Source organism: Microtus ochrogaster, linkage group LG7_11, assembly GCF_000317375.1.
Source record: "Microtus ochrogaster isolate Prairie Vole_2 linkage group LG7_11, MicOch1.0, whole genome shotgun sequence".
Taxonomy (NCBI): domain Eukaryota; kingdom Metazoa; phylum Chordata; class Mammalia; order Rodentia; family Cricetidae; genus Microtus; species Microtus ochrogaster.
In genome coordinates this window covers 11,298,682-11,324,885 of record NC_022032.1, presented here as the reverse complement: position 1 = coordinate 11,324,885, position 26,204 = coordinate 11,298,682, and the positions used below count along the sequence as shown (strand labels likewise).

At 46.8% G+C, this 26,204-nt stretch overlaps 1 protein-coding gene across 2 annotated transcripts in view; it reads right to left on the bottom strand.

Moving 5' to 3' along the window:
• The window catches only part of Mfhas1 (malignant fibrous histiocytoma amplified sequence 1), an 81,916-nt gene extending 56,065 nt beyond the window's left edge, over window positions 1–25,851 (bottom strand). For both annotated transcript variants that reach the window (XR_001229286.2, XM_005362525.3), the window contains exon 1: window positions 22,847–25,851. Coding sequence is in view for 1 of the 2 variants with exons in the window: in XM_005362525.3 (XP_005362582.1) it covers window positions 22,847–25,832 (2,986 nt within the window). In the remaining variant the exon portion in view is untranslated. The remainder of the gene's footprint in view (window positions 1–22,846) is intronic.
• Window positions 25,852–26,204: the final 353 nt, after the last annotated feature.

The window sequence follows — 26,204 nt, the reverse complement described above, 5'->3', positions numbered from 1 at the left end:
CTCCCCTTCCCCCTTTCCCATTCCCTCCCCCCACAAAAAAACCCTCCATGTGAGCCCAGTCACGTGATGCCGTCTCTGCCGTGTTTTAAATTATGACACCTCCCTATGTCATCGGTCCCTGTAGTGCCTTCTGTCATTACGACAGCTTTGCATCTTCTAACTTTCCACATGAGAGAAAGCACACGGAATGTGCTTTTCTGTGTGTGCTTCTGCCATGGAGGATTATGGGTCTGAGATGCATCCAAGCTCTTTCTCAGCACTGTCTGCTTTTCACAGCTACACGCCCACGGTTTCTCACCATTCAACAAGGATGCCATTTCTGGTGTATGATTATTAAGCAACAACAACAAACTAACAATTCTCGTAGGAGTATCTATGTAAGTCGTCTTTAAACATAGGCTTTTATTTCCCTTGAGGAAACAATAAGGAATGAATTCCTGGGCTACGTGGTGAATGCAGTTTGTGTTGAATAACTTTGTGGGACACTAACAGATTTTCAAACGGTGTCCACACTATTTTCCATTCCGAACATCACGAGGTGGAAGTCCCCTTTATACACCTTCCTGACATTTCATAATCATCTCAGCCAGGGCAAGGGTATGGAGTGGCACCTCCTAGGTTTACATTTCCCTAATGGCATCGTCTTACACAACCACTTCCCAATACCACATTAGGAATAGGGCCGAGACTCTTCAAATCCATTTGGCTACTTTTTAAGGGTGGTAGTTCTCTCTCTCTCTCTCTCTCTCTCTCTCTCTCTCTCTCTCTCTCTCTCTCTCTCTCTTTCCTTCCTTTTTTCTACCAGGTAAGTGTTTTGCAAGCATACTCCCTTTAGTTTGTATCTTGCCTGTTCATTTTCTTAACATTTTGTTTAAGAGTCAAAAGTTTTTAATTTTGATAACCACATTTTTTTCTTAGATAGCCTCTACATTTAAAAACTAGTGTTGCTATTAGGCAGGAAGGATGGACCGAGTACACAGGACTTCTAGGGCAGGAAAACCATCCTGTAAACAGGGTGGATCCATGGCACTGTACGTTTTTCCACTATATATAGGAAACACACCTAGAGGGATGCCTAGCATGAACTATGAAATCAAGGTGACAGTGACCTTTTTAGTAGAGGTCTGTTATAGTAGCATGTTCACCCTGAAGGCTGCATGTTTGAGGACATTTGAGCATAAACAAAATCACTGTACCTTTAAGTACATTTTGCTGTGAACCCCAAACAATTATTAAAAACTGAGGTCTGTTTTGTAAAAAAAAAAAAAAAATCACAATAATAAGTTTTTGCCTGTACACAAATGTTTCTCATATATATTCTTAGGAAGGCTCATAATTTTGGATATTTTAGATTTGTAATCCATTTGAAATTAATACTGTGTATTCGCTATGGGACAAGGCTTATTTTTTTTTATGAATACAGTTGTCTGCTTTAGCCTCATTGATTGAAAATGCCCATTCTCATACAATACTCATAACTTTATCCAAAATCAATGGGCTACATATTTCAGGCCTATCTGTCTATATTTAGTATCATACTGTCTTGGTAACTATAGCTTCAAGTAAGTGGTAGAAAGAGGTAGTGAGGTCTCCAACTTAGAGCTCTTGTTTTTAAATCACTTGCTGACTATAGACTGGTTTCTAGGTGCCAGTTCACTCTCAGTGAAGGTGTATTCAATATGGCTTCCATCTCTATCATCTCTTGTTCTTTTTATGTTCCCAGAGGCTCTTTCTACACACACCAATCTCTTGCTTACATGAGGCACAAAGAATTCCTATCCAGCTGACATCACCTATATTTTTAGCACAAATTTCTTTTTTCTTATCCCACTCACCATGACTCATATGGCTGCCACAACTTTTCCCTTCTTACTACCATCATGACCCCCCTCAATACTTAGTTTCTAGTTTTGGAATTTTTCTATACGATATCACTGAAAGGTTTCTAATCTCTGTTTTGGCCATAAGAGAAACATGTATTTATTTCTGACATGCCTTAGAGAATCACCGCCCCAATATGATGATCCTTAAGCTAGACCATGTTGGAGCAGTTCAGAGTCTAGACCTCACTTGAGCCACCTATGCCTGTAGGCAGTGAAATGAATAAACAAAGTCTTTCCAACTCAAAACCAACTGAAACAGCTCATGGCCAACACAATGGCCCACTTCTCAGCTCACCAAGCAGTAAGATATCCTTCTCCCTGACTTCAACTCTTCATTGGCCACTGTCTTAGTCACTGTTCTATTGCTGTGAAGAGATGTCATGACCAAGACAATTCTTGTAAAAGAAAGCATTTAATTGGGGGCTGGCTTACAGTTTCAGAGATTTAGTCTACTGTCATCATGATGAAGAGCAGGGCAGCGCTCAGGCAGACATGGTGCTGGAAAAGTAGCTAAGAGTTCTACAACCTCATCCACAGAGAGAGAGAGAGAGAGAGAGAGAGAGAGAGAGAGAGAGAGAGAGAAATGGGGGAGGAAGGAAACTGAGCCTGATGTGGACTTTTGAAACCTCAAAGCCTACCTCCACGTAACAAACTTCCTCTAACAAGGTCACACCTACTCCAATAAGGCCATACCTCGTAATCCTTCTAATCCTTTCAAACAGCTCCACTCTCTAGAGACCAAGTATTCAAATCTATGAACCTATGAGAGCAATTCTCATTCAAACCACCACAGTAACTTCTAAAACGTTCTTTGTCCTAAAATACTCAAATATTTTATGTCAGTGTTTAGCTACCTACAGGACAGTTTTGAAACTTATCGTGCAACAGCTGCATCTCAGGACTGAGGTCCTTGGGCTTGGATCACTTGATAGTCACTAGTACAAGCTCACCTACATGCTGGCCAAAAAATTTGAATATAAACTGTCTCCCATAGGTTCCTGTTTTCCAATGCATGGTCCTTGGCTGGGGTTCAGGGGAGAGGAAGTTGGTACCTAGCTAAAGGAAGTAGCTCACTAGGGGCAGGCATTCCTTCCTGGCGCTGTGTGTGTGCTGACCCAAGGTGACTGACAGGTTCATGCTTCTCCCCTTAAGTTGTTTCTGTCAGATATTTTGTCCCAGCAGCTAGAAAGGCAACTAACACAAGACTTTAGAGAAAGGGGGAAGAAAGGGCAGATGACAGACAGATGGACAGGCTGAGAAGAGATGGTGCCGTATATAGTTATAGCACTTGACATATTCTCAAAACTAAAAGATTGCCTGAGGTCTCTTATGATTTTATGTAGGACTCACATGTGAGATATTAAAAGGATATCCAGTTTCTAAACAAATCAAGTAGGATTCCATTTAAGCAAAAAAAAAAATCAAATTATAAAAAGATAGGGTTGTCCTCAAAATGAGAGGTTAAGAAAATATAGAACCACTCAGTTTAAGGTAATAACCTTAAAAGATGGAGGTTGGGAATGCTGGAATATGACAAAAATGGATAGGTAGCCACGGGTTCAGGGGATAGAAAAGAAGAGGGCTGGGGCCATCCTGACTCAGATGGAATGGGACCCCCCTGAGATGCCACCCAGGAAAACCCTAAGAAGAGTCACACTGATGACACTAGACATTAGTTCTCTCTGAAAACCCTTAGTTTTAGAAAATGACTACAGGTATACTACTGCATCAGGTTCCTGCCAAGCCCTCAACTGCCTGAGGTGTCCCAGAAATATCTAGCAATTATTCGGAAAATTAAGCTGCTACTCTTAGACTGCCTGGCCATTTAGTCTGCCTACTTTGTGTTCCCAAATCTGATATTAAGTATCTAGGGAAATTTTAATTTTCGTAGGCCAAAACATCAGCAGGCTGCTTCTTATATAAAACAATTGGAATTCTATTATTTGACTCAGGAAGAGTGAAAAAAACTAGGGCAGGGTTTATTCCTACCTCAGAACAGAGGTCCCCACCTGCCTTATCCAGGCTGCCAGTTGGCTGTCTGCACAGAAGAGCTGTGGGGAAAAATCACCCAGCCAGCCAACCTGAAAAAGATGGTGATGATAAAGAAACCTAAATTCTGGCAACTTGAGATCTAACAGGGCAATTTGGGGAAGGTTTATTTGTAGCTAAAGTAATGTTATTGTTCTTTTTCTCCAAGCAATATGAATATAGAAAAGGGGACCCAGGGAATCTATGAGGTTCAATGTCCTTTACCACCGGCCCATGGTCACAGTCTCCTGGGAGTCAGTCCTACTGCAGGTCCTGTGCCTGTCCCTTTCTAATGGTGACTGTTGTTTTAGAACACTGAAGTGGGGGTTGAAAGTGTGAGGGATGGCTACCTAGCATGAAGTAGTCCTAAACCCGGGGAGGGGGTCTGTGATACCAGATGGCCACTGAACCCCCTTTCCTCTGGCTCCTATGGCTTCACACAGAAGTGAGTGCCTCGCCCACCATTACATCGGGGTAATGGGGGAGGGGATGTTCTATCACTACTTGGATCTCTCTCGACTTATGATTTCTCCTAATAAACAATTACCTGGGGCAGTTTGAAAATAGTTATGATATGAATTCAGGGATCAAGAAACTGTAGTTGTCTATGTCTTTAGAGATACAAGACAGTTTGTATAGAGGACGGGGATATATATCTACAGATGTACAAGATAGTTTGTATAGAAGATTGGGCCAGATAGACATCTGTAGAGACATCTGTAGAGACATCTGTAGAGATAGACAAGACAATTTGTAAGGCATAACGTCATCATTTGTAAATAACACAAATGTAAAAGGTAACACAGAAAAGGAGGTGAGCTGGTATGGTCTGGTTTCGGTGTATAGCTCAGCTGTGTCCTCTTCTCCTAATGTAATGCAGACGGAGAAAAAGTACATCTTTGGGTTGAAGAAAACAAGAGGACAGAGCAAATGAATTGAGTACTTCAAGACTGGTCCAAAAGAGAGCACAACTAACCAAAACCCACAGCACTAAAATTGCATAATTAGTACAAAGGGACCAACTAGATGCTGTTCCATCTCCGCATCTCGCTACATTTTTATAGCAGAAGTTAAGAATACAATCTCACACTCAAAAAAGAGCGCTTTTGAGCAAAGGCTAGGATAGCGACAATAAGCATTCCTGATAGGTTGTAAAAATAAAAGGACCCATACACTCACCTCCTTACACGGCTTTCCTTAGAAAACAATTTTCAGTAATCTACTCCTTTATTATTAGTTTAATCCCAGGATATCAAAGGTAATACAAAGGTTAGGATGAGCTCATGGTGATTCAAAAGTAGTAATGACTGAAACAATGTTTATGACAAGTTAAAAACCCGGGGACCTGATGGTTTGTGTAGAAGAAAAAAGAGCATTTATTCCCATATGCCTCTTCCACCAGTAACCAACAGAACAATGGTTTCTCAGGCCCCCTCAATTGGAAGGATTCCTGTTCCTCTGAAATCTCTCGGCATTTGGTCTACTGACCTCTTGCATTGTGATATAGCCTTGATCAGCCTGAGCCCAAGTCCTTGAGGGAAGGTTCCAAAGATGGACCTGCTAATGGCCTGTGGGTGGAAGGCCACCGAAAACTCTAGCTGAATGAGAGCAGGCCTGAAAGAATCAATATCGTGAGAGCCACCATCTGCCCATGAAAACCCTGCATCTGATCTCATTTCCTATATTATAGGAGCAGAATGCTGCATCATTAATCAATAAACTAACTTAATTATTCTTCCCAAGATTTTTTATATCCAGTAGGAACCAAACATCCAAAACGAACCCTTTAGAAGGAGCACCAGAACTTTTAAACTAGTGTTGAATGATGACAGCATCTCTTTGACAAATGCCTTAGAGACATCCTTGCTAGACAGACCTACGCTTCTAAACAGAAGCGGCCCACAGGTTGTGGGCTCTCCTCAATTAAAGGCCACTTTCAACAACTTGGATCTTTGATTTAGACCATTTTACAGATGATATGACAGCAACACACCCAAGATGGGACTCACGGGTGGGGCTCTTTCCAATTAATTACAAAGGACACCTGCATCAGGCAGCTGGGTGGCAGCTTCCCCTGCCGGAAGAGGTAAGCATCCTCACAAGTGGCTTCAACTTACAGCCATGGCCACTTTCATGTGGGGAACCTCCACACCGCCTTCTGTGACTCACTCAGATCCCTTCGTGAGGCAAAGAAAGAATAAAGCAGAGAGAGGCACACTGGTCATGCATTTTACATTTGGAAATCCTGTCTAATCTCATCCAGCGACTAGAGAAAATTCGCCATGAGAAAAGACCACGGACACATTCCTAATCATTTGTTCCGATATGTTTCACTTCCTAGGTGAGAAAATGGTTATAAACCAGCATGGTTTTGCATGCAGTGTAAAGAGTTTGGTCAGGACACAGAGGAGGGGGGGAGCAGCTTCTAAGGGGCCGTGAACCGAGGAGTATGCCAGCTCGGAACTCCATCATTAGCCCAACCCATAGCTGTGAGCAGCACACGGTTCCCTCCTCCCAGCCGCTCCAAATCTGATGATGGAAAAAACAAAACACAAACAAAAACAACGCAGCGGCTTAGACAGCAAACCTGATGGTCCTACCCCAAATAGACCCCTTCAACGCACTTAATCTGACCTTCCCTTTCACAGGCACCACCGCTGAAAACGAACTAGAACAAAAGAAGATTGGTTATGGGCCGCCATAGAGAATGCCACGGTTTGCAGCATACATAATTCATGATGCTAAGAGAGCCGCCATCGACATCATTTAGCCTTTCCATATTTTAAATCGGCGAAAAGTTACCAGATGCTATTTATAAAGTCTCTTATTTTTAGAGGACCCTGCCAATTTTGAGAAATGGCGCAGCTTACAAACATTAGATCGTAAATCTCCTGGAGTTTATGTGTTATCCATCAGAGACGGGGAGGCTAATAACCCTAAATAAACCAATCAGGCCAGCAGTCCTGTTGAGACCAATGTCATCCAATCACTTCTGCTTTTTTCTGTCTTTAAAATAAATGATCCCGTTTCTGTCTCCTGGCGCTTAAAGAGCATCCTGAACCATCCACTCAAATCAAAGGGTCTGGTCATGAACAGGACAGTTAAGGAGAGTGACGCCTAGGGAGGGAGCCAGGACCAGAGGAAGAACCCGGGTCTGCCTCCATAGCATCCCAGACTCTGGCTCCTTGATCCCCAAGGATGCTCTGGGGCCCTTTTCATTCATTACATCTGAATGAGTTCAAGTGGCCGCTGGACTTCATTCTCACGCCACTCTAAGGTAACTTCCATCCTCTGCCATGATCGTGCCTATGACACGCAAGCCCAGCTGTTCCAGCTGCTCGTTCAATACTGCCCCTCTGCCTCACAGGGGGGAAACACAGGATTCAGCACTCTAGAGTTCTCTTCTAGCCACACAAATAAAACACACACATACCACATTTGCATTCAATGAGTGTTGATCAGAGAATACTTGTGCTCCTAGAGTGTCCACCACCTTTGTCCTCCCCACTGGGCTCTATGAACATCTACGGGCATGCGTCTTCTGGAGGCCTTTTCCTGCCCCACGCACCTGGCTCCCATGTCTCAGAAGGCTCTGCCCTTGGAATTGACTGCAGAGTCCCGTGGCTGTTTACTGCCCGCTCTTCTTCCTCCTCTCCATCTTTACTCTCCTCCGCTGCCCCATGACCTACCCTGGGCCTCGTCATTGGGGAGCCCTCACTCACGTCCATAGTCCAGTCTCTCTGTTGGAAACAATCATATGAATGGCTCATAGGTCAACTCCCTTTCCATTAAAGGAATCCTCACTTCTCACAGGTGGAAGCTAATTTTTTTCCCCTAAAGAACTACTCAGAAATAGCAGAGATGGTAGGCTCTGGGGGACAGCCTCACTTCCGCCGCACAGTGTGCCCAAAGTGTTTAGCCCTCTCAGGCATCAGTGGTTCCTCAGGCCTCTGTGAACAAAGATCATGGCAACCACAGTCTGCATTTATCGAGAGTTCACCACGTCGCAGAAACTGTGTTAGGGACTGGATGCTTATTCATTTACTTAGTGCTCAGAGCCTCTAAGGAGATGGTGACTTAGAGACAAATGCTTAGGGACTGGGAGAATTTTCTTTCCTGTTTTCGGATGAAGCTGAGGCTTTCCAATGCAAAGGAGCTTCCTAGAGGTATCAGCCCAAGGCCTTGAACTTCATGTAAACAAAACAGAAGCAAGGGCTCTTTCTCTGCTGCTGATTTAGCTGAAAGCGAAAAAGCTGTATGGCAATTCTAATCTCTGACTGCAGCAAGAGAGACACTTGTTCAGTGTCAACTTGGATAGGAAACCGTGTGGACTCCTTGAGACAAGTCAGGGCCTTTACAGAAATGAGCTGGGTCGGAGGAGGGGCGAGCCCCAGGCGGGGAAGAGGCAGAAATCAATTCATAGCATGGATAGCATGCAGCCTGGCTCCAAGCATGAAATCCACAGAGCTCACGCCTCAGCACCCTCAGAGGTGAGAGAGCATGTGTTTGTGCAGGGCTATGAACAAAGCCACCGACACGCCACCAGATTCTTCAAAGGCAAATATTTGTCCACGGTCAAAGGATGGGATTCTTCTCTGACAAAGAACAATGGACACCATTCTAACTCTCCACCCTTCCTCTCTGGTTTCCGGCGCGCTATCATCTCAATGGAGATTCCCCCATGAGTAAGCGTGTCTCGCATCACAAAGGGCCCTGTAAATCAGGAGGTTTATGGACGGTAAAAGATGGGTGATTTGAGTCCCCCAACCCCAAAGCTTCCTGCCTACAGAACACCTGAGGCTGCAGGTGCAACAATTTTTCCAGTCCTGGAAACTGTTTTGTCTGGGATTTTATGCTGCTGTTGCTGCTGATGCTGGGTTTTTTTTTTTTGTTTGTTTGTTTGTTTTGTTTTTGTTTTTTGCTTTTTTGTTTGCTTCTGTTTTTGTTTTGAGGGTTGCTTGTTTTTTCCTTTGTTTTCATTTTCTTTTGTTTTGTTTTTTGACTAGGCAAGAGAATTTGGACAACTCTGGTAATCAACAAGATACAATCAACCCTCGTTTTTTTTTTTTTTGGCTAAGTGTGAATTCTGTAGTATGTTCGAGAGACAAGGCTCAGCTGTATCCACAGTGTTCAAGAAGGCGCTAAACTGGATACGCTGAAGCAGAGCCACAGCCCCCTGCCACGGTCCTGAAATGACCAACTAGCAAACCAGTACACTGGTTTCCTTCCACCAAGAGGAAAGGATGAAACATCGTACCTTGGGAGAAGCAGAGGGCGGCTTGCTTATATCTGTAAAAATGCAGGGGCTTAAGATAAGAAATAAATTGAAAAGAACACCTGCTTCGCCCAAGAGAGGGAGAGAACCAGGGCTGTCCCACTCCGGAGCCATCTGGGGTCCAGCCGTGTCAGGGACAGGGGACAGATGAATTGCTACGGAGGGCTTTAAAGGTCTTTTTTTGTTCCTGTACCCTCGGGCACCAAACAGCCCAGCTCTGGGCAGACAGGGGAGCCAGTTTTGACAGCAAAGTCTATTGGAAAATTCACATTTCTTTTTTAGTACTTCGCGTGCAATTCATGAGCAATATTTGAATCAAAGTCACCTCAGCTTTGCCAGTCCCAGTGAATATATATTTTTTTAGTAAATGTTCACAGAAAATGTGAGCCACTCTTCCCCTCCACACTGTCTGCCTTGATTTTGGGCTCTCGGCGTGAGGAGGAGGATTTTTAAAGAACATATGGTGAAACCCATGCTGGAAGAAGCCGACTCTGAAATTGCTGGCTTCCAGCGAACTGCGCCAGCAAGGATCTTTGAAACGTAGGAGTTTAATTCTGTCCTGTTTGGCCAGGGCCTGACTTGCTCTAGGTTAGACCCATTCCTTCTTCATTATGCACAGAAAAAAAAGCAAACCATGTGGGTAACCTCTTAAAATGTATTCCCCCACTTGCTATGAGAACCCGACACCCAGTGCTGGTTCTATAGGATGCGATGGTGTAGCACTCCAGAGGCCAGGCAGGGGACAGACTCACCACCCTGCCCCCAGCAGCGAGGCAGGGGCAGTGTTTTGAGTTAGTGGGACATGGTTCATGACCAATTACTTTCCATTGATTTCTTACACGGGCCAAGCATTATGCCTACTGCCACAGTCCTATTGTAATCGGTGATCTTCTTATTTATAAACATTTGGGATTTGTAATTACATCTACGTCTAAATACCGCATCATACAATAACGGGTGAATTAAGCTGTGAAAAGCATAATTACGCTCAAAGCCAACAGCATCCCAGCATGCCACACAAAGCCAGCTAGAAATGTCACCTCCTTTGAAATCTCAATGCTGAGCTCTCCTCATTCCCAAGCCTCTTTCCCGCCCCACCATTCTAAGTGCATCTCCAGAGTGTCCTGAGCACAAAGGGTGTCTGATAAACTCGAAAGCTTTTTTTAAAAGAAGCTCATTGTTAAACCTCTGAAAGGGAGAAAACTTCCTAGCTTAAAAATCTAGAAAACAGCTTGGAAGAGATCACAGGTCTGTCATTATGCGCTGTCTGCACAGCACAGACAGAAGGGGCCAGAATATTCAATGTGTCATAGACATATATGCAATGTGTATCCGTGTGTGCCTGTTTTCACACTGCCATGATGGCAAGCATTGCCAAAATACATAGTTTAACAGGGTATGCATGTTGGTATGTGTACTTGAGCTCAGGTGCCCCAAGAACCAGAGATGTCAGACCCCCCCCCCCAGAGTTGGAGTTATACATGGTTGTAAGCCATTTAATGTGGGTACTAGGAGTTGAACTCCGGGCTTCTGGGAGAGTGGTACATATTTTTTTCTCCAGCCCCTAAAATGTACATTGTGACCAAATGCAAGGTGCAAAATGAGCACGCATAACCTCTGTCAGGTTATCCTGAAAGAATATCTACAGATAAGAAAAGAAGAGAGGCTGATGATGGGGTGGGGTTTCTACTATTACTTTACTTTCTATAAGCAGCTATTACTTTCTTATTGTTTGAACCACTGTATGATTTCTTCTGTTCTCTCTCTGCTATGATGTTATGGATTTTTTTTAAGTTCTCTGAGAAGTGAATTGTGGAGGGGGGTGGGGATGTAAAGTTAAAACAAAAAAATTTTAGATAATTAAAAAGGCAAAAAGAAAAGAAAAATTAATGACAGCAAAACTACATGAAGAGTTCATCTAAACTGATAAAACACTGTGTGTGATAATTTCTTTAAAACTGAAAGGCAGTAAGATGATGCCAAAAGATATTATCTGAAAACTCAGAAAAGTAGCACCATAATTAGGCAACATGAATACGAGGGAACATTCTCACTAATCAGAGCTAAGTCATCTTGAGGAGCTGCTTTCCATTAAATCTCAGTGCATGGTGAAGGTGATGGACAGTCGAGAGGAAGCCCGGCGAAGGGCTCTGGCAGGTAGCAGGAAAGCAGTGTAAACGTATTCTGAGGCCATGAAATTCTCTGCCAACCACTCAATGATCCTCCTTTGGAAACGGCCATACCAGTGCAAAACTCTCATAGCATACCCTCCAAAAGCATGGCCGATTTTTGCTGGTTCCACTGGACCTTGATTTGCTCTCACTGCAAATAGACCCCAGCTGCTCTAGCACACACACTGGCAGTTCCTGGTCCTGCTCCAGCTCCTGCAGCTGCAAAGACCAGGTGCGCTCCTGCAGGAAGGCTGCAGCTCCAAGTGTGCCCAGGGCTGTCTGCAAAGGGCATCTGGTAGCTGCTGCCCCCTCTGTGGGGACAGTGTTGACCCTGTGTGTAAATACAGGGACAACCACAACCACAGATTCAGTTTTCACACCCTTCTGTTAGGTTCTTTTATCTGTAAAGCCAATGGATGATAATAAAAGTTCATGGCCCAAATAGAAAAAAAAAAAATAACCAAAAAACGAAAACAAAAACAAGTTTCAGAAAGAAATACACCAAACAAGGTGTGGTACCTCATGGCTGTAATCCTCAGAAGGCCGAGGCAGGGGGGTTGCTACAAAATTGAGACCATCCTAGGCAAAAAAAAAAAAAAAAAAAAAATCTCAACAAACAAATGAAATCAGAAAAGGAATAAAAAGAGGGAAGAGGTCAACACAGAATTATAACAACAAAAAGCAGGAGTCCAAATGGCTGAGCCAAGGCAACACGACTAAATAAACAGCTAAAATCACCTTGCTCGCTATTATGTAAGAGCTCACAATTATTGTGCAAGCAGAAATCCCCGGAAATGTAATGGACATTAGTTTTGTTTCTTGTTTGAATCAATACTTGAATCATTTATACATGATTGTATAATATGTATGAGCTAAGTACATATTTTAAGAACCTAAGCTTAAAGGAAGGCCTGGGAGAAACTAGTGGAGTGATGGTGGTACATTTCAGTTATGAGTGATATCTTTTCCCTTCGCCCTCCAGATTTATATGTTACAGTATGGGGCAAGTCAGCTTGTAAAAGACCGCACTATGAAAAAAGAAGGATTTTTACCCACAGGCTTATCCAATTTTCAAAGGCACATCTGAAAGTTCGGGATCTTCTGGAGAAATGGCAGTCCAGTAGTAGTTGAAATCCCTGATGTTCTGGTCATGTGTGAGACAGCTCTCTGAGCAACATACATGCATTAACTCACCCCCTTGGGACCAGTCCACAGGACAAAAACTACCGTGACTCCCAAAGTCACAACTCTGACAGGTGCAGAAATAGAAGAGAGTCCAGCCTTCCACCTCCAACCACTGTATTAGCATGCTTTAATTTTATTCTCTTAAAAAACTTTCCCTTTTAAATTAATAAAATTTTATTATTATGGCATGCATGTTACGCATGTTTGTGCATGCACACATGTATAGTAGATGTATATAGTATGTATAGTGTGTATAGTACATGTATAGCATATATAAGGTGCAAAAGCACGAATAGAAAGATCAGAGGATGACCTTGTGGGGTTTACTCTCTCCTTTCGCCTTCGACTGGGTTCCAGGGATTGAACTGAGGTCATCTGGCTTGCATGGCAAGCGCCTCCACCACTAAGCCATCTTACCAGCTCAGAATGCTTCAATTTTAAGAAAGCAACATAGATTCTTTGTTCCGAGTCAAAGCAGAAAAAAAAAATACAAAGAATATTTTTAAACATCTTGCGCTTCCACGCACTTCAGTCAAAGAGCAATACAGTTCATTTGGATGAACTCCAGAGGTAAGGGCAAACTCAAACAATGACAGAGAGATCAATGCAAGAAAGCCTGTCTTCCTGAAATCAGTTATATCCACGTGAACAGTAGGCATCAAAGAGGGCTCTGGGAAGCAAGGCTAATTAAAGTAGTATTTTCATAAGCAACACATAAAGTGAGCGGAGATGTGTTAGATCCAAATTTACCTTTCTCAGGGACTGCTATGGTAAGATTTACAGCGAGGAAAATCAATGTTCTCACATACTGTCCTACGGATTACCAAGGCATGCAGCTATCCACTGCGAGGAAAATCCACGGCTCTTTCTTCCCTGTACTCTGACCTGGAGAAAGTGGCCAGTGTCACACTTAGATAGCATCCCATAAAGGTCATCTGAGGCTACCTATCTTTCTAGGGTCCCAGTTGCAAATTCTTCCAGGACACAGCAGAGCTCTCTCTGTCCATGGCAAAGGCTATGCTGGACAAGTGCTTCAAAGCTCTCATTCAAGGGCCAGCATGGGTCGCTCCCAAAGCTGATGGGTCCAGAAATGTCATTTAAATAAAGTTCCCTTCTCATCATAACTCAACACCAAACACGTAGGGCACACACTCCATGCCATACCCACTTACCCTATCAGTGCCCTTCACATACTGAGACCCACTATCTTCCTCCCGTGGTCACCTGGAAACTCTCTTTAACACTCAGCCGCAGAGCAGTCTTGCAGGCACCACAATGGCATGCTTTTCCTGTGGCTCACACCCCTGACCATGACCTCTGCTGACCGGCACTACCTGCAGGCCCAGCTATTAGCCATATGAAAGACATTCACTGCAAGCCACCTGCTAAGGAGCTAAACCTCTCTGAGGGGTAAACAGAAGGCTGGTGCAAAGCCAAAATGCTCTTACCAGGAATTCACCCCCTACTCAAACTCATCTCCAGTGGAAAAGGAGGGCAACAATAGTCCCTATCTCATAAGGTTTCCAGGGATCTGAGTGAGCTCAGCTAGTTGAAGTCTCTGAGCAGGCTGTAAAGTCAGCACACACTCAGTCTCATGGTGTCCCCCAGCCATCCCCTTTATACAGTCACAATGACACACACAATAGATCACCTGCATGGCACGGAAGCTGAGACCATTAAAACAACAACAACCCAGCTGAGAACTCAAAGTATCCTTCTGGTTTGACACTGTCACTCCCCGTTACCTTTAAAAAACTTAGAGAGAGAGAGAGAGAGAGAGAGAGAGAGAGAGAGAGAGAGAGAGAGAGAGAGAGAGAGAGAGAGAGAGAGAGAGAGAGTATTTATGTGTATGTGGAGGCCAGAGGTCAATTCAGCAAGACGAGCAGGCAATCAAATCCCAGGGACCCTCTTGTCTCTACCTCTGCAAGCTGGGATTGCAGCTGCACGCCAAGACAAGCAGCTTTTTACATGGGTCCCCGTGACCCTAAGCCAGGTCCACATGCTACCCACTGAGCCACCTCATCAGCACGTGGTTCCAACACCATGTCAATGGCACATGACTCACCTTGGGAGCAGGGAGGATCTGAGATGTTTAACTCTTTGATTCCCTCAACATTTAATAGGTTAATAACAGGAAGACAGCTCACCAAAGCCTCCCTCAACAAAGAAACCTGTAAGCAGCAGTCAGGGATGAGACCACACCCACTTTAATGTGTACCATCTTCAGAGTCAGCATTCACGGTCTTAGGCCCTCGGAAATGACCGATGGCCTTGACCCTTCCAAACCAGGAGCTAAAAGATGAACAAGAAAATCGCTCTGGAAAATTTTAGAAAGACTCGGTGATGACGCTGGTTTTAGCATCCTCTCAGGCTCTGCCTCAGAGTTACCACAACAAATGATTTAAAATCCAAGTCAATTAAAATGAGAGATGTGGGCATTCCTCTCTGTCCACTCTTCTCCCTCAGGGAAATTCAAACTGGGAGTTGGCTTCATTCTAAATGAACGGATTTTTTTTTTTCCCCTAGAAAAACCAAAAGCTAAGCCATCTCACAAGCACACAATGATTTCTTCTCTGTATGGTCAGATTCTATCGCCAAAGGCTCAACCATCATGTTGAGATCCCACCCCAGCTCTCTATGGCCACGGTCATGCATCATATTTTATTCTCCTAAAACTCCCGGTTCAGCTCAAATGTCTGTATACAGCAGGCATTCAAAAGTGATCGATGGTCAAATCAAGCTAATGACTTGTTTTGTATGTAATATCCTAATATTGAGAGATTCCCAGCCCTTACCTGCTTATCTACCTATGACCTAAGGACCAAGCACTCCGGGTATCTATCGCTTAAAAATTACCAAAAACACACACATACACAGTAAAGACTACCTACCACAGACAGACCCCAGGGACTAGACAGCTTCATCAATCCTAAAAAGAAGATCCCAACATGGTCATATGAGAGATGTCCAGTCAATGGGGAACCACAAGAAACACCCAAACCCTTACTCTAAGCCATGCCCTGCAAAGACGTATCACCTGGAGCCAGGAGGAAGAATTCCCAGACATTCCATCCCAGGAAGGATGCCAAGTCCTGCCTCAGTGCTCCTTGCCTATGCAAGCACTTGGCTCAGAGGTCATGCTTCCAAAGCTCTGTGAAGGTAGGAGATACCAGGGAATTATTCAGATTTAAAATGGTTGATCTTACATTTGATAAATTTAACCTTGAGAGGAAGAAAAAAGGTAAGGAGGAGGAGGGAGAAGAGAGGAAGAAAAGGGAAGGGGGGAGGGGGAAAGAGGAGAGAAGAGGAGGGGAGGAGAAAGGAGGGGGAAAGGAGGAAGAGGAGAAGGAAGAAAGGGAAGAGAGGGAAAAGAGGGTAAGAGGAAGAGGAGATGGGGGAGGAGGGAGAGGAGGAAGGAGAGGAGGAGGAGGGAGAGGAGGAGGACAGAAGGGAGAAGGCACACAAAGCAAATAACAGCAAAGGCAGCCACACCAAGCATGTGACTCACGAAACCACCCCACCCCAAAACATGCTCTGCTACCAAGTGCCTCTGTACAAATCGTATGAGAAAAAGAGACCGCTGGAATAGCTCGGGTGCCCAAGGCTAAGGTTTGGAGCAGCAGGAACTTTTCAGAAGCAACCAAGGAGAGTCTCCAGACTCTTAGCATCCAACAAAGCTGCCTGGCTGCTCTGACCACCCTGAACACTGCACCTCACTGCAGTATTTGTATTCTCTACCTTTTGTGGAAAAATAACAAAACCCAGTATTTCTAGCTAGGATATTACACTGAAGAAAAAAAATAAAAAATAAAAAATAAAAATAAGTAAGACATGTTTTTGAGCACTTACTGCCCCAAACAAAAATAACTCCAAAATTTTCCTTCTCATTCTCTACAAATAAGTCAGCCCTGTTGGCAAGGGTATCTGGGAATTGTTATGGATGTGGCTGCCAAGAATGCAGTACGCAGGGGGTTGTCTATACCGCAGCCAGTCACTCCTCCAGCGGCTTCCCTGGTCTCCAGTCAGGAGGCTGAATTCGGGGCAGCATCACCTGGGAGAGGGTAAAGCAGCTGAAGAAAACCGCCTTCCTGTAGCCATTCCACCCCACCAGTCAAGGCTTCCTACTCCTCAGCATCGATCCCTTCCTCCTGATAGAAGTCAGGGTTAAGGGGAAGGTAGGAGTCGATCGGAGGAGGAAAACCTGCGAGACCATCTGCTTTGTTTAGGGTGACAAACAAAGGAGAATGATGAACAAACAAAGATGAAAGGAGAATGGACGTGAGGTCAGGCCACAAAAGGCTTTCGGCGGCTGGCTCCCACATCCTACTCAACTGGGGACCCTAATCATCTACTCCTTATCCATGCACCCATTTCTGGAAGTGTAGAGTTTATACACAAAGATTAAAAACCCACAAACACACTAGAAATATCAAGCGGAAAACCTCAACGTATACACTTGCAGATAAAGAACACCAGGAACAACCCAAACCCCACTTGCTGGAATCATTGAGATAACATCATGTCTTGAGCTCTCAGAAACCAGGTCCGTGGAGACCCTCTCCCATCTGCTCCGTCATTCCAGTACCGCCCAGATGACTGCCAATACACAAAACATCAGACGGCAAAAAAGAGAAAAGTCTCTGGGACACAGTACCATTCTTCAGAAGGGGGTGGGTGTCTCTCGGTCTATGAGTTGGTTGCATGCATTCTGCGGGTATCTGAGTCCCTAGCAATCATTCTGAGAACAAGAAGGCCAGTTTCATTAGTGCCAGAACAGACTAGAGAATACATGTCCTCTGAGGGAAAGGTCATCAACTCCCAGAGAAAGACAAACTGACACCCGCAAGACTCAGCAACTGGTTTTACATCAGGAAGACAGAGTCTGAGAGACCTGAGACCTGGCTGAGGGCGCCTGCCCAAAACAGACCATCCTGGTGTCCTGCCGCAGAGACCAGGTATGAGGGCATGGGAGCCACAAGTGACAGGAGAGAGCAAAGACTGGACCAGCACTTGCTCTGGTTTTTCATCTCAAACAAAAGCTAAGGATGGCTGCTGGGTCTCTGGGAAAGGCGCAGCAGTGGAGGGAAGAGAGCTGAGGAGCAAGACGGGGAAAACCTCCAGCAACATCCACTCCAGAATCGGCCCTCCCCATAATGGGCAAACACTGGCACTTCTTCCCAACCACAGGGAGAGCACTATTATTCTAGATCCTCCCTTAGGCCCCCCAAACATCCCTGAGTGTACCCCATCAGTGTATTCGATATGAGATGAAGTGACCTAAGGAAGAGCTAAACCAGGCCAGGTTCAAGGGAGCCAGGGGAACAGGAGGCAGTGTGCTACGAACTAGAAAGAAAACTGTGTTACAAACAAAGAGTCTCTCTCTGGGAAGTTCTCAAGTAGCTGAGCAGGGACAGCCTTGAGAGTCCACCCTAGAACTGAAACACCTACATCTTACAATAATTTGAGCCCTACTAAAACCTCTCCAGTCTTTCTTTTTATTTGGAGCAAAGTCCTACTGAGTTCAAAGAGGCCTGTTTAGGAAAATAAAGACCCAGGGGCATCAATTATTAATAAAGTTAAACTAAAAAGATATTGAAGAACCTTCGTGAAGTTACAAAACAATGATTAATTCAATCCAAGCAACTAGGTCATGCTCAGATTCCAGTCATTGTAAGAGTTAGATATAATAAGGCAAGAACTTTGCTTCGCTCCAGTAGTCACAATGAAGGGCCCATTCAGGGGCAAGCACTGCAGTCCAAACCCAGCAGGAGAGCTGGGACAGCTGAGTGGGGGGGGGGGTACAGGGCAGGGCAGACTTGCCATCCGGTACAACCTGGGAACTTGACAGCGCAACAAAGAGATTCTTCTTCTAAAGCCCCAGTCATTGAGGGACACCTGAGAGGCTTCCGGAGACCACAAAGCCTGGGGCAGGTCTCCACATAGAGGAAGCAAGTGAACAATCTAATCAAAGGCGTATTATGGTGTACACAACCACTCCTGGGACAGGAGAACTATGCTAAGCGGCCGACGACAGGCGTGCACCATCCTCAGGCATGTACCATCAGACAGGCACATACACTCAGACCCACACACAGTCAGACAAGCAGACACTGTTAGACTGGCACACACAGATGAGTACACACAACAATCAGATAGGCACAAGTGGTCAGACAGGTACATGGAGCCAGACAAACAGACACTGTCAGATGGGTACACACTATCAGACAGACAACATCCTATGGGCACTTTAGGATAGGCATATGGGCACACACTGTCATACGGGTACACACAGTCACATGGGCACACACTGTCATACGGACACACACTGTCATACGGGTACACACAGTCACATGGGCACACACTGTCATACGGACACACACTGTCTTATGGGCATACAGTCAGACAGGTTTACACTAGGTGTAGAAAATGAAGGAGCAAAGGACACTTGTGAGATATGGACAGGCTCTGTGTGAATGAATGTAGCCAAAATTAAAGAAAACCACACAATTAAGCTTCCTGGATTGCTTTCTCCTTATTGTTAAAAATTACACTTCAAGTCGGGCAGTGGTGGCACCCACCTGTAATCCCAGCACTCGGGAGGCAGAGGCAGGCAGATCTCTGTAAGTTTGAAGCCAGCCTGATCAACAAGAGCTAGTTCCAGGACAGGCTTCAAAGTTACAGAGCAACCCTGTCTCAAAGAAAAAAAAAAATTACACTGTATAACTTGGAGGGTGAATAATTGAATAGAAGTGAAAACTTGTATTCAAAATCAGTTAGACAAAGACATACTCTTCCAACTTAAAAGCACACCGCGGGCGTTTGATGCTATCAAGCCACTGCAATCTACTGCAGGCCAGAGTTCTAGCCACTCAGTCCATCAGGTCGGCCAGGCGAAGAGAATGAAACGTGAACAAACACCCCATAGAAAGAGCAGTGCGCTCTGGGAACGAGAATATGGAACCAGCTACGGGGCAGAAACGGAAGAGAGTGGTGGGACAGGCAGGAGTCGGCACCCCGAGAAAGCATTCGATTCTCACAGTGATATTCTGGAAAACTATTGCATTTACGTGTGCGCACACGATTCAGTATGTACGTGGAGGCCAGTTCTTCCTTCCACCTTTACGTGGGGTCTGGGATGAACTCAGGTCCCTGGGATTGCCATCTTACAGACCTGTCTTCCGTTTCTGGAAGAACCCTGGAGGGCAGTTAAGAGCACTGAAGTACAGGGGTTCAATTCCCAGCACCCACATGGCAGCTAACAACTGTCTGTAACTCCTCTCCTTTATGCAGACAAGCATGTAGACTAAACATCCACAGATAAAGAACATAAACCTTTACTTAAACACCTCTACGTCGGCTCAACTGTCTTCAATGAAACACACTTGTCATCCCTTTGACAGTGTGATTGATTGGTCTTCTCTGTGAGAAATTTTAAACCCATGGTTGCTGGCTAAGAATCTCCAAAATTAAAGCCAGAGGAATCCAGTCCCGCATCATCCAGCCAGCTAAGTAGCTCTCATCAGAAAATGCAACTGGGCAGGGCCAGGAGAGTTTTCCGTATAAGAGCATTTTAAAAGGTATTAATGCTTTCTGTTGGGACTGCTTCTGTTTAATGGTCCCAAGCAACATGGGAATTGGCACTTGATGTCCCAGAGTAGACAAAAGCAAAAAATCTTTAAAAAAAAAAAAATCAGTTTTTAAACCATTGTATGTAAAATCGTGAATTTACAAGAAAACTTGATACTTTAAGTGTAAAATGAAGTCACCAATTTCCTGTCCCCCGAAAGGAAATGAAAGACATAAAAAGACTTCATAGAAAGACAGAAAGCTACACGCAGATTCAAAGCTTCTCCTAAGCTAAAATATGTTCCCATCGCCTATGGGCGTGTCCTTTAATAACTGAACATCAAATGTTGTCATTTCTCCCATGTGACATTCTAGATTTCATTATTTTTGGTTCTTACCAGATCTTTAAAAATTATGGCAACTACTAATTAATGTTGGGAATCACAGAAAAAATATGACAGGAAAAAACTCCTGTTCTTTTGTTATTGTTGTTGCTGCTACTACCATTATGTAAAGAAAAACAATATTGTCAGTTTTCCAAATATTCTGATCTCTCTGCTACTTTTGGGGGGGAAAAATACAAGCGAAAACAAATTTAAAAAAAAATAACATTTCTGTCAGAAATATTCCATACGTGTTATAAAAAATAACTAATGCCGTGCTTCTCAATATAGATGTGTGTTCTTACCATTTTTCTCTTTTCCTTTCTCAACTTAAAAAATTCTTATAACCCGGATTGCCTAGGAGGTGTGCCTCATTTGAAAGGCAAATGAAGACGCAAGCCCCGCCCCCTGCTTATTGTTTTCCCATCTCACTGCCAGCTCCTTTATGCAATAGATGAAGGTGAAAATTTAAGAGCAGAAGTGAGGGTTAAAAAAAAAAAAAAATCCTGCTAGCCTCGCTGTTTCACTGACAGAATTCCTCAGCCCAGATTGGTCCGCGTTCAACTATGTCCTTCCCTTTGTCGTGCATGACGTCAGTTTAATTCACACCGGGCGTCTGCGTGGAGCAGGAACTAGTCCCAGAGCGCTCCTTCAGTGGAGCAGGCGGTGAGTAGTGTGCCCAACCACTCTGTGCAACGCAGCAACATGAAAAAGAAAAGTGTTTGGCTTCCATGAATAAAAGACAATGGCAAATATATGATACAACCGAGGCATCCACCGAGTCGGGGCCTGTGACAAGTTGCCAGGTAATCATACAGAATGGCTGGCTCCGCTGCCTGGTAACCCGATATGGTGGCTTTTTTTCACGCCGAAGAATTAAACCTAGATCTAGGGCAACGGAAAGGCTTTCCCTTCGGAAATATTGGTGTCCCGTGCCTCCCTGATACTATTGCCAGCCGCGTTCTTGTTGGCACTCTCGCCAAGACAAAGATCAGAGTGGCATTCAGTCACCCCTTGGCCTACCCCAAGGGGTGGGGACCAAGGTGAGAAAGGCTGAGTGGTTCTATTGTCACAGGATCTGTGCTAAGGATGCTTGGGACACTATCGGCCAAATCGGCTGTCACAGAACTACAAACGATGAGGAAACAGTTCCTAGCTAAAGACTTGAGCCACATTAATCAGGAAAAGAAAAGAAAAAATCCCAGGCAAAGCAGAAAAAGACCAGGAGTTTCCAGGACAGTGGCCCAGGAAACTACCCTGGATAGCACGACCATGATGGGCATGTGTCATTCATAACAGATTTGCCCAAAACCACAGGAATAAATACCCAGATAAGGATTCGTTCCAGTGGGTGGAAGGATGGAGGACTGGACTGCTCCTGCGCAGAAGATGATGGATGAGGACCGGGAGGCTGTGCATATGTGAGGGAGGGGCGGGTGGACACAATCCATACCCTCTGCTCAGTGCTGCTGCACCTTTAAAGCTGCACTTTCAAAAATGAGGATTTTTTTTTCTTTTAAATCTCAAACAAGCAGTCCTCAAATTTTCTCACTTGCCTATAACTGCTTACAAAAGAAAAAGACACACACAAAAAAAGAAAAAGACAAAAGACAGAGACAAAAAAAAAATGACTTGGGAAACACCCCCTAGGAGACCCATGGGTTTTCTCGTTTTCCCTTTCATTACTTATGAACCACCATTGGAAAGTCCCATTCACCAGAAGAACATATCTGACAATGTCAATGAAACTCAAGTATCACCAGGAAATAGTGGAGGAAATCCCCCTCAGAGTGAGCCCGCTCTGTCCTGAACTGGTCAAGTCTGTACTCTCTAGAGGCAAGCATGCAATAACAGACGACACAGCCATCACTCACCACGGTTACAGAACACTCTTCGGATGTCTCAAGAAACGCATGCCCTCACTCTGACTTGCTAGGTTACATTGGGACTTTAAACAAAAGACTATGACCACCTATACAGACTCAGGCTCCTCCCTACAACAGCAAGTGTCTAATGGCTGTGAGAACCCAGGCTCAGCACAGGGCTAAGGCCACCCTCATCCCAGCTTCTGTGCTAGTCACCTGGGATTTCCCGCTACAAACTGTGGCTGACTTTCAAAGAATAATAAAAGAGACTTTGGAGATGTTTTAAGTTGGGCTGTATGCGTCTCCCTGTTAGAAGAAAATGACTCTTGCCGCTGTGTTTCACGTTGCTTTGGCGATTGTCATAGCCACTCTGGATCCACCTGGGAGAGCCTAGGAGGCTACAGAAGCACCCCCACACACGAGAAACAAATGTCTCCAAACCCGCAATGTAACGTGAACCACCAGTGAACCCCAACACCCTTCCACCTACCTGGGAAAGCGTGTGGATTGGGGGACCCTCTCTTAAGGCACTTAGAACAGAGGATGTGCACAGTGTAGTGCAGTCCAGGCCATTCCTGAAGTAGGACATTCAGTTCCTCTACCAGAGGGGTGATGGCTTGCCATGCGGTCCATATATTTGGTAACGATGCGTGGCTAGCAATGGACAGGGTGTCCGGCTGCAGGACCCCCTTGGCGGGTCTGTAGCTCACCACCACAGGGACTTTCCCTCGATACGCAAAGATCTGAAACTTCCCATCCGACCTGTGCACCACATGGCTGTTGATCTGGACACTGTAGCGTGCAAACAATCCAGGTGGAAAGGTAAAGGGAAAACTATATTCGATCTGCAACTGTTCGGCCACAAAAGACTGCCCAGCTAGGTTGGTCCCATTGATCCAAGCCTCTGCGTGGGGCACCTCGTTCTGCACGTAGCATGGGAACTTGTACCAAGCTGTGGAGCCGTTCAAAGGCTTGCCTTTGGGTTTATTGAGGCAGTAACAGAGTCCCATCTTCTCCAACAGCTCCAGGAGGAGCTGCAAGTCCTGCTGGGCCTGGACATGAGGCTTAAGCAGCAACCGGATGACATGGGCTGGCAGGAGCCCATGCAGCAGAAAGCCTTCCACATAATGATGAAGCTGGGTGGCCCGGAGTGGGTCCTGACCCGAGGTGGGCACTGCCATGGTGGGGAAACTCTCCCCCTCCCCCTCGCCCTCTCCACTGGTCCCTAGGAGCAGTTTATGCAGCAGCAAAGAAGCATCCCTCTGGAAAAAGACATTGAGGATGTCTATGAGGCGGGTGAGGTTGTGGAAGACATGCTCCTTGAGGGCCGGGCTATCCTCGAAATAGAGTAGCTTGCCGCTCTCGTGCAGGTAGGAAAGGGCACTCTGCAGCCGGTCCTCCGTCAGACCTGCCTGCAGACCCAGGCGGGCCGAGTCCCACCAGCTTAGCCACAGTCGCTGTGCCTGAGGTGGCTGGAAGTGCAGTTCCTCGAGCACCTGCCAGGATCGAGGCAGGACTCTGTGTAAGTTGGGGAAGATCTCTCGGTGCTCAGCGACAGAGAGCAGCTTGTCGCGAAGGCGTTGCAATTGGTGGGGGTCCCTGCAGCTAACAGGCAACACGGGGGAGAGGATCTGCAGCCGGTGGTTAAGCAGGTACTGAAAATGGGCCTTGCGCCTCCGAAGGTTCTTGTCTGAAACACCGTAGTAGGCTGCATGGGGGCTGGCAGAGCGCAGCTCGAAATCCCGAGCCAGGGCCTCGTCCACCACCTTGGCTAGATGGCTTAGGCCCTCTGCATCGTGCTTCTCCTGTAGAGCGATCTGGCGGTGAATGTCCAGACACTTTTCCTCAAGCTCCCGCTCCCCGCACAGGTCCGCGTGGGTGCCCACAATGCACACCACAGCGTGAGGCACCCGGGCCCCCACCCTATGCAAGAAGGTGCCCACAGCAGTAGGAAAGCAGCGAGGTTCATAGGTGGCCAAGTTGACCACAAGCACATACAGGGCTCCTGGGGAGAGGAAGAAGGGCTGTATCACCTCATAGCTTTCATCACCAGCTAAGTCATACACAATGAACCGCAGGCCCCGGGAAGCATCCGCAGTCCAGCTGGTCACCTCGATGCCCTTGCTCCCAAGGGGAGGGAAGAGCAGGTAGCTCTTCTCCTTGTCCCCTCCTCCTTGATCTCCCTCCACTTTGTCCTCGGTGAGGCAGTGGCGGAGCAGGGTCTTCCCTGCAGCCTTATGGCCCATTAGGAGCAGCTTGAGGCGGGGCTGCACAGCTGGCTGGGAATGAGCCAATTCCTTCTGGTAGGCTGCGATGTAAGGGATCCCCTTCATGCAGACTTCGTAAGGGGGTTGAATCAATGGGTTGTCCTTGATTTTCCACAAGCCTACCCGGGAGAGCTGGCCAAAGTTGTCGGGCAGAACAGCGATCTGGTTGCCCTGAAGCACCAGCTCCTCCAGGCCGGTCAGCTCCACAATGGAGTCTGGCAAGTAGCGGATGCGGTTATTATCCAGCCACAGGGTGAGAAGCCGGCCCAGCCCGGCGATAAGGGATGGCACTGAGGTGAGCTGGTTGCGACTAAGATAGAGCTCCTCCAGACCAGCCAGGGGCAGCAGCGCAGCAGGAAAGTCCTCAAAGAGGTTGGAAGAGAGGTTGAGCATCTTGAGTCTTTGCAGGCGGCTAAATTCGGGGGGCAGAGCCTGCAGCCCGTTGTTGTCTAACATGAGGCTTTCTAAACTGGCCAGCTCGCAGAAGCCGCTGGGCAGGGTGCCAAGCTCGGCCCCACTAAGCCAGAGAATCTTGAGGGCACGCAGGGCACTGATATCCTCAGGTAGGCCTCGCAGCCGGTTGCTGGATACGTCCAGCTCCTCCAGGGCAGTCAGCTGCAACAGCTGCCTGGGAAAGGCGGTGAGTTGGTTGTGGTCCACGTCGAGGGTGCGCAGGTGGTTGAGGCAGGAGAAGGAATCTGGCAGATGTGCTAGCCGGTTGAAGCTGACATCCAGCTCCTCCAGGTGGGCGAGGGCACCCAGCTGGGCAGGCAGAGCTGGCAGCTGGTTGTGGCTCAAGTTGAGCTTGCGCAGCTCCCTTAGGGCGCTCACCACCTCGGCACCCAGGACTGTCAGCCGGTTGTGGCTCACGTCCAGCTCCGTAAGGTGATGGCCTAGCTCCGCCACCGCAGGGGGCAGCCGGGCAAAGCGGTTCCTGCGCAACACCAAGACGCGAAGGCTGCCCAGAGCTGACCCCAGACCTTCAGGCACATCCTCCAGGCCGTTGTTCCCCAGGTTCAGCACCTCAATGTCCCCGATGTTGGCCGGAAGCACCAGCTGGGGGGCGTCTGGGGAGTCGAGAGCGTCGCCTCCGGCCCCCGGGCAGCTGAGCGTGAGCTGGCGCAGGTTGCTCCGCAGCTTCCTGGCGCGCAGGGCGGCGTCCCGCCACAGTCTCACCGTCTTCAGGTTGCCACTGTCCTTGCCAGCCATGGCGGGGCCCCGCGCCGACAACCCTCACGCCGGCACCGGAGCCCGCAGCTGCATGCCGCGCTGCACCCCAGCCGGCCCCCGGGCCCTCGCGCTCCCGCTGCTCCCGAGCCACCACCCCTGCGCGGCCGGCGGCCGTGGGTCCTAGCGCAGCCAGCAATAGGGTGCCCGCAGCTGGGGGGCGCCGGCGACGCGGGCAGCTCTCGGGGGCTCCGGGCAAGCGGCTCGGAGCTGGGCTGCGGCCGCGTAGCGCGGCTCGCATTCTCCGTGCTCCCGGGCCATGGGCGCGCCGGGCAGCAGGGCCGCCGCCCGCCGCGCCGCGGAGGATGCCTGCTCCTCTTCCAGCTCCGGCCGCTTCGCTGTGTCTGGGTAGCC